At 42.1% G+C, this 15,040-nt stretch overlaps 1 protein-coding gene across 1 annotated transcript in view; it reads right to left on the bottom strand.

Annotated features, from left to right (window-relative positions):
* Positions 1-10,547: 10,547 nt before the first annotated feature.
* Positions 10,548-15,040, bottom strand: part of LOC124381014 (pikachurin) — a 20,621-nt gene continuing 16,128 nt past the window's right edge. Inside the window, exons 18-24 of the mRNA XM_046842376.1 lie at positions 14,297-14,477; positions 13,178-13,201; positions 11,833-11,911; positions 11,481-11,624; positions 11,305-11,388; positions 11,109-11,212; positions 10,548-10,908 (exon numbers count right to left, since the gene is read on the bottom strand). Coding sequence (XP_046698332.1) covers positions 10,757-10,908; positions 11,109-11,212; positions 11,305-11,388; positions 11,481-11,624; positions 11,833-11,911; positions 13,178-13,201; positions 14,297-14,477 — 768 coding nt within the window. The 3' untranslated portion in view covers positions 10,548-10,756. The remainder of the gene's footprint in view (positions 10,909-11,108; positions 11,213-11,304; positions 11,389-11,480; positions 11,625-11,832; positions 11,912-13,177; positions 13,202-14,296; positions 14,478-15,040) is intronic.

The raw sequence follows: 15,040 nt of genomic DNA, 5'->3' as shown, positions 1-15,040 counted from the left end.
CTGGAACGCATTGCAAAGCTCAGTGGTAAGCCTTTCGAGGAGCTCTTAAATGAACAGTTTGCAAGATGTAAAAAACCTGTGCCTCAGGACAAAGATGTCCTTGTGAGAACTCCTCATCCACCTGCTTTTCCAAATGTTAGTCTAGCCCATGAGAACCAAAGAACGTTAAATGATGCTTTGTTTGTTCCATTAGCCGGAACGCCTGTTACTAATGTAAATCCCTAGAAGTGCAGCGTTGTAGTTGAGCATATTGTGAAGAGCGAGGAAGCTGTTTCTCACATGCACGCTCCTTTTAAGCTAAGGTTCTTCTCTGGGAGGTCCCCTCGACCAGGGAACGAGGTGGACTATGAAACATGGCACAATAGTATTGAACTTATGCTGCAAGATCCTGCTGTTTCTGACCTAGTCAGATCCCGAAAGATTCTTGACAGCCTTTTGCCTCCGGCAGCAGACATTGTGAGAACACTGGGTTCCCATGCCTCACCCAGAGCTTATCTTGATCTTTTGGATTCAGCTTTTGGAACAGTCGAAGATGGTGACGAGCTTTTTGCTAAATTCTTGAATACTTTGCAGGATGCGGGAGAGAAGCCATCACTGTTCTTGCAGCGTCTACAAGTAGCGTTGACACGTGTTGTGCGACGCGGTGGTGTGTCCGCTAGTGAATCTGATCGACATTTGCTTAGACAGTTCTGTAGGGGCTGTTGGGATGATGCCCTCATCTCAGAATTTCAGCTTGAACAAAAGAAAATGACCCCCTTCTTTCTCAGAAGTTTTGCTGCTGTTGCGCACAGCAGAAGACAAACAAAGTGCTAAAGAGTCTCGTATGAGGAAGCATTTTGGTATGTCTAAGCGTGCTCTTTCTCATTCTTTGTACCTTTCCTCTGATGAGGTAGTGTCTAAACAAATTTCTGTTGCTGACTTGGAGAAGCAGATTTCAGCGCTTCAAGGACAGGTTGAGAGCTTGAAGAAAACTAAAGATAAAAATAAAGACACTCATGAAAGTAGGGTTCATGATTTGCAGAAACAAGTAGTCGAGTTGCAGAGCCAATTTGCTGCTGGTAAGCCCACCAGGTCTGCGAATGTCAAATTCGCTGCAAAGACCACTAAATCGCAGTCTGTGTGCACAGACCCGATTGACGCATCCTATAGTTTTTCTTCTAAGCAACTGAGTAAACCCAAACCCTGGTACTGTTTCCATTGTGGCGAAGATGGTCACATTGTCGCTACTTGTGAGAATGCCCCAAATCCTACTTTGGTAGCATCCAAAAGGAAGCTTCTGAGAGAGAGGCAGGTTGCTTGGGAGACCAGAGGAGGGTCATCAAATCCTGTCCCGTTAAACTAGAATCAGCCCCAGTTGTGGGACAAACAGGGGCTGAGGGGTATACTAGAGGTCCCAACAGGTGTAAAAATAGAAATCACACCTGGCATACTCGCACTAGGAACAAGGCTTTTGTTCTGCCTAAGGGTTTGGTTGGGGCAAAATGCACTGCCGATATCTTAATTGCGGGGCAGAAATGTAATTGTCTTCTCGATACAGGCTCACAGGTGACTACAGTTCCTCAGATGTACTACGAGCAAAATTTGTCTCATTTGGAAATTAAGCCTCTTGAGCAACTTCTTGAGGTGGAAGCAGCGAATGGTCAGCTTGTTCCTTATCTTGGGTATATTGAAGTAGATGTAGTGTTCCCCAAAGAATTCCTTGGAGCTGAGACAAAACTTTCCACTCTTGCTTTAGTCACTGCAGATACCACTAGTAGTGTTCAATCTACTGTACTTATAGGCACAAACAGTCTTGATTTAGCCTACAAGAGCCACTCTGATTCAGGGCTTACTGAATCACATCAGATTTTACCTTATGGGTTCAAAGCTATTCTGAATGTTCTTGAATATAGATTTAAACAAAAATCTAATAGCGTCATTGGATCTGTGCGAATTCCAGGTACAAAGCCTGGGATTGTTCCTGCTGGGCAAACTTTCGTTTTTGAAGGATCAGTGACCACACGAGAGCCATGCTCTGATAAATGGGTCCTCATGGAGCCCCCTTCTGAGTCTTCTTGGCCAGGAGGTCTTTTGTGCACCTCCTGTCTTGTCTCACTCCCTTATAGGACATCACAGAAAATACCAGTGATTCTGAAAAATGAAACTGAGCATGATATTTCAATCCCTGCAAAGTGTGTAATTGCAGAATTACACTCACTGCAAAGCGTGATCACTAGCGAAGCTGCGGTGAAAAAATGAAGTGATGGAAGCTGCTCAGCCTTTCTCTGTAGATTTTGGTGACTCACCTGTTCCTGCTGAATGGAAGGACAGAATTTCACAAAAGCTGTGGTCAATGGCAGAGATCTTTGCCCTTGATGATCTTGACTTTGGTAGAACGGATAAGGTGAAGCATCATATAAGGTTACATGATGAAACTCCATTCAAACAGAGGGCTCGCCAATACACCCTCAGGATTATGATGCAGTCCGTAAGCATCTGCAAGAGTTACTGGATGCTGGTGTCATCCGGGAGTCGGAGTCATCTTTTCCTCACCTATCGTAGTTGTACGAAGAAAAATGGGATGTTCGACTCTGCATCGATTACCGCAAACTTAATTTACAAACGATCAAAGATGCATATGCCCTCCCAACTTGGAAGAGACTTTTTCTGCTCTTACTGGTTCTCGTTGGTTTTCTGTTCTTGACCTCAAATCTGGTTACTATCAGATTGAGGTGGAAGAGTCCGATAAACATAAAACTGCTTTTGTCTGTCCATTGGGGTTCTGGGAGTTTAATAGGATGCCACAAGGAGTCACTAATGCTCCCAGTACTTTTCAAAGGCTCATGGAGAGATGCATGAGTGACATCCATCTGAAGGAGGTTGTGGTTTTCTTGGATGATTTAATTGTATATTCGGACACGTTGGAGGAACACGAGAGCAGGTTGTTGAGAGTGCTGCAACGATTGAAAGAGTATGGTTTAAAACTCTCTCCAGAAAAATGTAAATTTTTTCAGACATCTGTGAAGTATCTTGGACATATTGTGTCTAGCAGTGGTGTAGAAACAGACCCTGACAAAGTGGAGGTGTTAAAATCTTGGCCAGTCCCAAAGAACCTGAAGGAACTGCGTTCTTTCTTAGGTTTCGTAGGGTACTATCGAAGGTTTATCAGAGATTTTGCCAAGATTGTGAAGCCTTTAAACGGATTGACATCGGGATACCCGCCACTCCGTAAAGGCTGCAAGTCTAAGGAGAAGAGAGATTATTATGATCCCAAGGAGACTTTTGGGAAACGTTGGTCTGAAAGTTGTCAGCATGCATTTGAAGCAATCATTGAGGCACTTACTACCGCCCCAGTGCTTGGTTTTGCGAATCCAAAACTTCCGTACGTCCTTCACACAGACGCAAGCACTGTAGGGCTGGGAGCAGCTCTATATCAAGAGCAAGATGGGCAAATGAAGGTTATTGCTTTTGCCAGTCGAGGTCTTTCCCGGAGTGAAGCCCATTATCCAGCTCATAAGCTAGAATTCTTGGCCCTTAAATGGGCTGTCACTGAGAAGTTCTATGACTATCTGTACGGTAACCAATTCACTGTTGTTACCGACAGCAATCCTTTGACATACATATTAACATCAGCAAAGTTAGATTCTACAAGCTACAGATGGCTCTCAGCTCTTTCGACTTTTTCTTTCAAGTTGCAGTTTAGAGCTGGGAAACTAAATCTGGATGCTGACAGTCTGTCCAGACGTCCTCAGGGAGGGTTGAGAAATGATGTGGCGTCTCAAAAGGAGCTAGAGCGAATTCGGCAATTCACTTTAAATCACCTGGTTGATGATGGTTACACCGTTCCCACTGAGGCTATACAGGCCATATGCGAAAAACACTCGGTCCATCACAACTCGGGTCTTTGTGCAGATCCTCCTTTTGCTTTGGTTGAATCGCTATGCATGTTGATGCAATACCATGCAGCTTTGATAGGAATGAGATATGTAATGGTCTTTCTGAAATTCTAACTGTTGGAGAAGATGATCTGAAAGAAAAGCAAAGATCTGACCCTGTCATACGTGAGGTTATTCAACAATTAGAGACTGGGGAGACAATTTCTCCTTCTGTGAGGAAAGAACTTCCTATCCTTCCATTGCTGATAAGGGAGCTGGAAAAATTGGAGTTGCAGAACGGAATCCTCTATCGGAGAAGACGAGAGGTGAGCACCTCCAATACCAATTGGTCCTTCCTGAATCTTTGCGTAGTGTGGTTCTCACATATTTACATGATGGAATGGGACATTTAGGTATAGAACGCACACTTGATCTGGTAAGATCAAGGTTCTATTGGCCTAGAATGGCTGTTGATGTGGAGCAAAAGATCAAAACATGCCCTAGATGTGTGTCATAAATCCTTACCTGAAAAAGCTGCTCCTTTAGTCAATATCCAAGTGACTCGACCTCTTGAGTTGGTGTGTATGGACTTCTTGTCGATTGAGCCAGATTCCAAAAATACAAAGGATGTGCTAGTTATTACAGATTTCTTTACCAAGTATGCAGTTGCTATGCCAACTTCCAACCAGAAGTCATGTACTGTAGCTAAGGCTCTTTGGGAGAACTTCATAGTCTATTATGGGATCCCTGAAAAATTGCATAGTGATCAAGGGGCTGATTTTGAGTCTAGGACTATTAAAGAGCTTTGCGCGTTGATGGGGATTCAGAAGATCAGGACAACTCCTTACCACCCCAGGGGAAATCCAGTCGAACGGTTTAATCGTACTCTTTTGTGCATGCTGGGTACATTGAAAGAGTCTGATAAGGTGCACTGGAGTAGCTTTGTGAAACCTCTTGTACACGCATATAATTGCACCAAGCATGACTCGACTGGGTTTACCCCGTACGAATTGATGTTTGGAAGGCAGCCGCGATTGCCTATTGATTTGGTTTTCAATATTCCTAGGAACAAAGAACAGTATAATACACACTCTCAGTATGTACGTGATTTGAAGTCTAGGTTGCAGGGAACATATGATCTAGCAATGAAAAATGTTGCTAAAATTGGAGAGAGGAACAAAGCTCGCTTTGATAAGCATGTTCTTGATTCCACCCTAGACATTGGCGATAGGGTTTTAGTTCGAAATGTACGCTTAAGAGGTAAACAGAAACTAGCTGATAAGTGGGAATCGCTTGTGTATGTTGTCGTGAGCAGAGCAGGGGATCTTCCTGTGTACACTGTTAAGCCAGAAATTAAGGAAGGGCCTTTTAGGACACTTCACAGAGACCTCTTGCTGCCTTGTAATCTGTTGAAGTTATCAGAAGAGGCAGTAGATTTGACCAAGACTCGGAAACGTCCGCCAACTCGTAGAAATCCTAGTAATGATGTACAAGATCAGACAGACGCTGATGATGATAGCTGCTTAGAGTTGCCGTATCAAGATCGTCCACTTTTGACGACTACTAGACTTACTGAGGTATATGAGCCTGGACAGAGGTCACAGAATGGTGTTCCTTCAGTCCTAGTGGATCTGGACTCTGATCATGTTCAAGATGATGATTTGCCTGCCCTGGCAGATTCTCCTGTCAGTTGTCTGCCTGTTTCAGAGCAATCTAGAATTGAGGGTACATCTACATTGAGATACTCATCTGATGTTGGTCCAGAGGTTGTGGAGTCTGTGGCCAGTAAAAGCACACCTGCAGTATTTCTGACATGTTGACTGATCAGAATATACCTATAGGGGGACCAGAAACAGTCTGTGAGTGTGAAACAGAGGCGGAGCAAACTGAGGGTGATAGCAGTTTTATCAGAAGGTCTGATAGAGTTAGACAGAAACCACGAATACTTACCTACCCTGAATTGGGTAATCCTTTGATTTCGATAGTGCAGTCTTTCGTCCAGAGTCTCAGTGCTTTTATCACTAAGTCTATTATAGACAGCAATTTTGCCAACTCACTTATAGATACACAACCTACTACTAGCATGCACGAGGACGTGCCTAGAGTAAACGGGGGAGAGTGTAACCCAGAGTGATTATAAATAAATAAATAGTAAATCAGTAAGGGATACTGAATAAACAGGAAGGAGAAAATTATTGATTGAATTCAGAAAAAATAATAATATAACATTTATATTTGAATAAATATGTGTTTTATTTCATTTTCTGAATGTGAAAATGTAATTGGTCGTTACTGAACGTTGTCTCCTTTAAGAGAGTGTGAGATATTGACCAATGAAGTGAGAGGACTCATTGCCGGGAAATGACTGAGGGACAGCACGGAAAAAAAAAGAGAGAGAGGAATACTAAGGATTGTTGGAGATTTGAGAAAGAGAGAAAAAAAAAATAACACGTTTGGGAATTAAAGACAAACAAAAAAAAAAAAAAACTAGAAGGAGATTCTAGTAAAGTATTAGTTTAGTTTGAACTGATTTTTTTTTGTTGAATTGGTTGAATTTTGGATTTGGCAACAACACGAACTAAGTTGCTACCACGCGGAACAAGATGGCGAGCCACCCAACAGACCTTGAGTGAAACGAGGATATCTGAGGACTTCAGTGGATTTACTACTTTGTTTTCCTGAAATAAATAAAATAAATAAATAAATAAAAAAGGAAAGAGGAAGAATTGCACAGGGCGACAGATTGACTTGACATCGAACTCTTTGGTTGTTTTCCTCAATCGTTTGTGGACTATTTTTTTTGGTCAGCATAACGGTAGGCCTGAACTGTTCCTCTAACATCACTTGGTAAGGACGAACTGTTTGCTTTAAAAAAAAAAAAAAAAAAAAAAGATAATCGATTTTATGCATCACCATTGTTTATTTTATTGACTGTTGAATTTTGTGGCATTATTGTTCATTCCACTCGATTGCTCATTAGAGTTTAAGGTTAAGGGTCATTGTGTTTTTTTCTCATGGTTCTTCATTTCTTTGCCATACATTGTTAAATTGAGTCCTATACTTTGCTGGTTACAAGAATTGTTTTTTTTGTTTGTTTTTCTGCCCATTTTAAATGTTCTATCCAAGTTAAGAGGTATTGTGATTATAAAAGAGGTGGTTTAAACTAGGGGGAATTTCTCAAATTCTAAATTAAGTTCAAGGTAAAACAGTTGAGATTAAATAGGTTCAAAGTGAAATTAGATTGACTTAGATTAAAATGAGAATAAATCCTAATATAAATATATATATTAAAGAAAAGAAAGACAGATAGAAACTAATTTGGTTAATTCAATTTGCATTCATTAAAGAATAAATTATCTGGGTTTATAGAATTTTGTGTTTTCTGCTAAAAGGGAAGCAGTTAATTGGTTACTTTTCATTCATTTTCTCTTCGCTACAATATAATCTCTTCATTATAATTCAACCACATCATTGTTGTCTGTCTGTTTATTTAATCTCTCACTGCTGCTCCCTCCGAATCTAGAATACTGGTCCATGTTACCCTCTGTCTAATTCACCTGGGCATTTAAATAATTCACGAGGTGCCGACTAACTTAAAGGGGTGTTACATTTACACCACACCACACATGGACACTTTACACCACACCACACCACACACGAACACTTTACACCACACCATACATGGACACTTTACACCACACCATACCACACACGAACACTTTACACCACACCATACAGCACACAGACACTTTACACCACACCATACAGCACACAGACACTTTACACCACACCATACAGCACACAGACACTTTACACCACACCATACAGCACACAGACACTTTACACCACACCACACCGCACATGGATACTTTACACCACACCATACAGCACACAGACACTTTACACCACACCATACAGCACACAGACACTTTACACCACACCACACCGCACACGGACACTTTACACCACACCACACATGGACACTTTACACCACACCACACCACACACGGACACTTTACACCACACCATACAGCACACGGACACTTTATACCACACCACACATGGACACTTTACACCACACCACACCACACACGGACACTTTACACCACACCATACAGCACACGGACACTTTATACCACACCACACATGGACACTTTACACCACACCACACCACACACGGACACTTTACACCACACCACACCGCACATGGACACTTTACACCACACCACACCACACCGCACACGGACACTTTACACCACACCACACATGGACACTTTACACCACACCACACCACACACGGACACTTTACACCACACCATACAGCACACGGACACTTTATACCACACCACACATGGACACTTTACACCACACCACACCACACACGGACACTTTACACCACACCACACCACACCGCACATGGACACTTTACACCACACCACACACAGACACTTTACACCACACCATACCGCACACGGACACTTTAAGGACAATCACATAAACCACCTTAAATTGTTTACTGATTTACTGTTTACTGCCATATTTTGTATAGTCCCCCTCTCTCCAATCTTCTTTCCTTACTTGCTGGCTGACAGGAACACGAGACCTGCCTGAGATGCCTGGCCTGCGAAAGGCCCCCATAGGCATGGCATTTCCTATCCCTGCTCTGTGTGGGTTTGCCTTTTACCGGTCCTGGGCCTTGACAAAAGTCTTGAAGTTGAATGCACTAAAATAAATGAGTTTCACTGAAAAAAGATTTATCATTTAATCAAGACAGAAAGGTCAAATTTTGGCAAGACAAAAGTTTTGTCTGTACAGAAATGTAACAAATTTACTGCAAATACAAAAATATGTCAGCAAATGAAGTAGTGGTGCTGTGAGATCCAAATTGAATATCTTGTATGACTTCCATGAACTTGAAGGACTGCATTCATGCAGTTTGTCATCAGGAATAGCAAAGAAAGCAGTCCTGCATGCTTCCCAGAGTTCATCAACATTCTTTAGTTTCCTCTTCCATGCTTCCTCTTTCATCCTACCCCACATATGCTCAATGATGTTCATGTCTGGTGACTGGGCTGGCCAATCCTGGAGCATCTTGATCTACTTCACCTTGAGGAACTTTGATGTGGAGATGGAAGTATGCGATGGAGCACCATCCTGCTGCAGAATTTGGCCTCTGTTATGGTTGGGAATATAAGAGCTAGCTAAGATTTCATGGTATTTTAGACTGATGTTGCCTTCCACCCGGCAGATCTTTCACACACCCCCATACTGGATGTAACCCCAGACCATGATTTTTCCGCCACCAAACACTGTTTTCTGGGTGAATCTCGGATCCATGAAGGCTCCAGTAGGTCTCCTGCAATATTTGCGATGACTGTGGTGTAATTCAACAGAAGATTCATCTGAAAAATCCACCTTCTGCCACTTTTCCAGCGTCCATCCTTTCAGCAGGCTGTGGGTCTTGGCAAATGCCACACGGTTTTTCAATTGTCTTTTGTTTACTGCTGGCTTCTGGGTACTGATTCGACCATGGAGGCTATTTCAAGACAGAATCTGACAAACTGTTCTGGTTGACACAGGACTTCAGGTGACCAGGTCTCATGGATCTCTGCTGCAGTGGAAAATAACCTGGCCTGGGATTTTCGAGCCAACAAACGGTTCTCTTGAGCAGTTGTCTTGCGAGGTCTGCCTGACCTGGACTTGTCCAAAACGTCTCCAGTCTCTTCAAATCTCTGTACTTGACGCTGAGACACATTGAAGGTGTCTCCCACATCAGCAGTGGATCTGGTCTTCAGCCTCTTGATAATAATAACTTTAGTCTCAGGGTGAATCTTAGGCATGTTTTCAGAGGTCTAGTTGCAGTTGATGTGAAGGTCTAGTGTACTGGGGTTCTTTTTATACACACCTGAGACCTAATTGATCCATTATTAGTCACAGGTGAAGCTCATATCACAAGGTGACAACACTTACGTCTTTGCAAAAATGGACTCAATGAGCTTCACCAAGCTGTGAATATTAGAATACTTTTTGACAGTTTAGTTTTGCACTGAAACATTATTACAGAAGCTGCTGGGATTAAAATGAGCCATTTCATGTCAAAAAAATCCTGATTAGAAATATTTCAGCAGCACTTCAGGTCAATTTCTACACAAGCGACAAGACTTTTGTCAGGGACTGTACATCTTTTTTTCTCATATCTTTATATATTCTTATATTTTATATAGTTTTATACTCATTATTTATCGGCCTGCTTTTTCTTTGTTTTAATTTTCTCCCCATCTACCAGAGTGCAGTAGATTTGTGTGTGTGTGTGTGTGTGTGTGTGTGTGTATGTGTGTGTGTGTGTGTGTATGTGTGTGTATGTGTGTGTGTGTGTGTGTGTGTGTGTGTGTGTGTGTGTGTGTGCAGTAGATGTGTACAGTTGATGTGTGTGTAGCAGATGTGAGATAAAGATAAAGAGAGAGATATTACAGATAAAAGAAAGATGAAAAGAGATGATGAGAGGATAGAGAGATGAATAATGGGATCAAGAGAGAGATAAAGAGAGGGATGGAGAGAGTTGGTGAGAGATGAAGATATAGATGAAGAGAGGGATTAAGAGAGATGAGGATGAAGGAGAGATGAAGAGAGAGAGAGAGAGAGAGAGAGAGGAAGAGAGTTGGAGAAAGGGATGAAGAGAGAGATGGAGAGAGATGAAGAGAAAATGTTTTTTATTCTGAAATACATTTTATGTAACATTTCAGAAACAGAGTGAATCAAAAACACAAAGGCATAAAAATACACACTGCCACATAAAGTCTACACACACACACACACACACACACACACACACACACACACAGAGAACACCTCTGAAAAGAACCTGAAATTTTAATAGAATAAACTGCTTCAGGTGTTTGGAATTAGTTGCTGCAGATGTTAATGTTCTTGCCGTCGGCTGCGTCCTCAACCAGAGACACGTGATAGTCAGTGGACAGAGTGAAGTGTGAAACACAGCCGACCAACCCGGCCAGGTACTGACGACTGGTGTGAAGAGCAATCTCCTTCATCCCACCTGTGGAAAAAAATCACTATCATCATCTTCTTCACCACCGTCATCATCACGATCGTCATCACCACCATCATCAGCATCACCATCATTATCATTATTATTACTTCCACCACCATCATCATTTTCACCCTCACCATCACTATCACCACCACCATCATCATCATCCTCATCACTACCATTATCATCATCTTCATGTGTAGTACCTATATAAAGTTCTCCGTTGATATTGAGTTGTCTCATCTTGCCAGGTGATCTTCCTGTCTCCACTCCATAATCATCCACAGTCAGTTTCCCGCTGGGTCCATCCCTGATGATGGTAAGAAGCAGGAAGCAGAAGGTAAAACAGGAAACTGGAAGCAGTAGGAACAGGAGGAACAGGAAGTGGGGATTGTTTCTGACCTGACTGCTTTTACTCTGTGCCACTTTCCATCGCTGAAGGTCCCGTTAACCACCACCAACACGGCTCCAGTGCCCAGGTCATAACTGCATACATCATCACCTTCATCCAGCTGTGTGTGAGTGCGGAGGTGTGTGTGTGTCTGTGTGTGTGTGCGCGTGTGTACGTGTGTGTATACCTGAAGACAAGTGATCCATTCTGCAGGCCTATAGATATGTAGTCAGTGTGAGCACGGCTCGGGTTTTCTCCTCTCCACAGTAACAGTCCATTCTTACACAAGCTTTTAAAGCGTAGGAACACACTCGTCCTAGAGCCAGATATTCTACACACACACACACACACACACACACACACACACACACACACACACACACACACAGAGTCAGACTGTAGCTTACACAAATTACACAAAACCAAGTCCATTATAAATCTCTCTCTCTCTCTCTCTCTCTCTCTCTCTCTCTCACACACACACACACACACACACACACACACACACACACACACACACACAGCATTAAAGCACACACCTTTTGAGTATCTCTGGACTGTCATATGTCAGATAACTGCGTCCCGTAAACTGAGGAATTTCAATTGCTTCAGTCACCGCTTACAGAGAAACAAAAAAAAGGAACCATTTCTGAAACATGATCAAAGCCTCTCAGACCCTTAGTGTGTGTGTGTGTGTGTGTGTGTATCTGATTGTCAGTGTTGGGCAGTAACGTGTTACTTTTGACAGTAACTAATACTGTAACATGTTACTTTTAAAAATAAAGTAACTTGGTTAGCGTATGGTTCGTTACCCGTTACTTTTTTAAATGAATGAATTTTCGTCTGAAGTGTAGACTACAGTCTGACCTGCTTACAGCAGAGACGCATTGTAGGATTGGAGGATTACCCTCTATGGCAAGCCAAAAGGGTCAGAATTAGCCATAGATTAAACGCGTTACATGATCTGTGCTGAATTGGACCGGTCTGGTTCTGTTCTTTATTGATTGGATGAAAACACTTCAATATTACTGGCTGTGGAAATCAGTGGGTTGTGACTCATTATACTAGAAGAAAAACGCTGTAAAAGATGCGTGCGCTCCTCAACCAAAACAGCGTTTTATACGCAGTCACATGAACCAATCACATGATCTGAACGGCGTAAAAAGCGGCGCTTTTCTTCTATACTAAACGCGTCAAATAGGGCGTCATTTACGTATTTTCGCATGCTTTTTACGCCATTTGTGATCACAACAGCGTGTTTTACGGCACCAATACTGTTTATGTTAACGCTTTGAAAGGAACATGTTTAAGAGCTCAACACAACAGCAGAAGCCACTTTAGTGTTTGATTGTGAATTTATTATTCAGCTTGTTTTGTTCTTTATTTCAGAAAACCTTGTGATATATTCAGTGTGTGCTGCTCTGACTTTAATAAAATAGTGTTTAAACATGACTCTGTGTTTAAGTCAGTTTTGTGTTTGTGTAGATCATAACACATAAAAGGGCATTAATGAGTACATTAAAGAAGGTTCTTAAAAAAAGTTACTAAAAAGTTACTTTTAACAGTAACACATTACTTTTTGGTGTAAATAATCAACAAAGTAACTGAGTTACTTTTTGAATGAAGTAACGAGTAACGTCTCTAGGTTACGACCCTAACCCTAGTTCCCCGAGGGAACGAGACGCTGCGCCGCAACTCGATGGGAACGCCCGTAGTGTTGTGACGCGGCTCGAGTTCCCGAAGGGTAACTGTCTATTTTTTAGTAACTAGCACAATACTGCTGATTGTCTGTGTGTATAATGGTGGGTGTGTGTGTGTGTGTGTGTGTGTGTGTGTGTGTGTGTGTGTGTGTGTGTGTGTGTGTGTGTGTGTGTGTACACTCACAGTTATAGCAGTAGTTTCCACACTCTACATAGTGAAAGCACAAAACAGAGGTACAACAAATTTTGTAGTGTGTGTGTAACTCATTTAATTAAAGCCAGATCTCACACACACACACATGCACAATTATTAAGTGGATTTAATAAATATAAGTATATTCTATAGTGTACAGTGTTCTGGTCCAGTTGTGTGTAGTTGTGTAGAGTGTCAGGGTGTGGCTGTGTATAGATGTCTACAGTGTGCTGGTGTAGTTGGGTTTGGTTGTGTACAGTGTACAGTGTGCCGATTGCGATTTGTGTTGTTGGTGTAATTGTGTACAGTTTGCTGCTGTGGTTGTGTAGAGGGTCCTGGTGTAACTGGTGTACAGTGTGCGGGTGTAATTGTGTACAGTGTGCTGGTGTAGTTGTGTGTAGTTATGTACAGTGTGTTGGTGTAGTTGTGTACAGTGTGCTGGTTTAATTGTGTACAGTGTGCTGGTTTAATTGTTTGTAGTTGTGTACAGTGTGCTTGTGTAGTTGTGTACAGTGTGCTGGTTTAATTGTGTACAGTGTGTTGGTGTAGTTATGTGTAATTGTGTACAGTGTGCTGGTGTAATTGTGTACAGTGTGCTGGTGTAATTGTTTGTAATTCTGTACAGTGTGCTGGTGTAGTTGTGTACAGTGTGCTGGTGTAGTTGTGTACAGTGTGCTTGGGTAGTTGTGTGTAGTTTTGTCTCCTCTTAGCAGGTTCCATCCTGAGCTCAGAATGAGGTTTATGTTCGCCCTGCTTCTGGAGGTTTCCTAAAGGTTCTCCACTTTCTTCACAAAATTGCTCCAGAAAGTGAATCAGATAATATCAAGTACTTTTCACAGTGGATGTGTGTGTGTGTGTGTGTGTGTGTGTGTGTGTGTGTGTGCTTGAGAATGAGAGAGTTAATCATTTCACATAGACAAAAAATGACCAGTGCAGTATTTATAGTGTGTGTGTGTGTGTGTGTGTGTGTGTGTGTGTGTGTGTGTGTGTGTGTGTGTGTGAGAATGAGAGAGTTAATCATTTCACATAGACAAAAAATGACCAGTGCAGTATTTATAGTGTGTGTGTGTGTCTGTGTGTGTGTGTGTGTGTGTGTGTGTGTGTGTATACCTTTCTGGCAGTGTGTTCCATCATACCCCAGTATACAGTCACACTCATATTCATCTCGTTTGGGTCTACATGTTCCTCCATTAGCACATGGATTCGTCACACAGGGGTGGGGTGTGTTATCCACATTCACACCCACCACATGACCCGTCACCATGGAAACCTCACGGTCATTCAGTGTGAGCTACAGTACATGCAGGAAACGTGTGTGAACTTTTCACAACTTCACATAAATTATTAAGGCAGGGTATATTTGTGAGGTACAGTATATATGTGAGGTAGACTATAGGGGTATATGGGTGAGGTACAGTATATATGTGAGGTAGACTATAGGGGTATATGGGTGAGTACAGTATATATGTGAGGTAGACTATAGGGTATATGGGTGAGTACAGTATATATGTGAGGTAGACTATAGGGGTATATGGGTGAGTACAGTATATATGTGAGGTAGACTATAGGGTTATATGGGTGAGGTACAGTATATATGTGAGGTAGACTATAGGGGTATATGGGTAAGGTACAGTATATGTGAGGTAGACTATAGGGGTATATGGGTGAGGTACAGTATATATGTGAGGTAGACTATAGGGGTATATGGGTAAGGTACAGTATATATGTGAGGTAGACTATAGGGGTATATGGGTGAGGTACAGTATATATGTGAGGTAGACTATAGGGGTATATGGGTGAGGTACAGTATATATGTGAGGTAGACTATAGGGGTATATGGGTGAGGTACAGTAT

This window comes from Silurus meridionalis, chromosome 27 (assembly GCF_014805685.1).
Source record: "Silurus meridionalis isolate SWU-2019-XX chromosome 27, ASM1480568v1, whole genome shotgun sequence".
Classification (NCBI taxonomy): domain Eukaryota; kingdom Metazoa; phylum Chordata; class Actinopteri; order Siluriformes; family Siluridae; genus Silurus; species Silurus meridionalis.
This window is presented reverse-complemented; position numbering and strand designations above follow the sequence as displayed.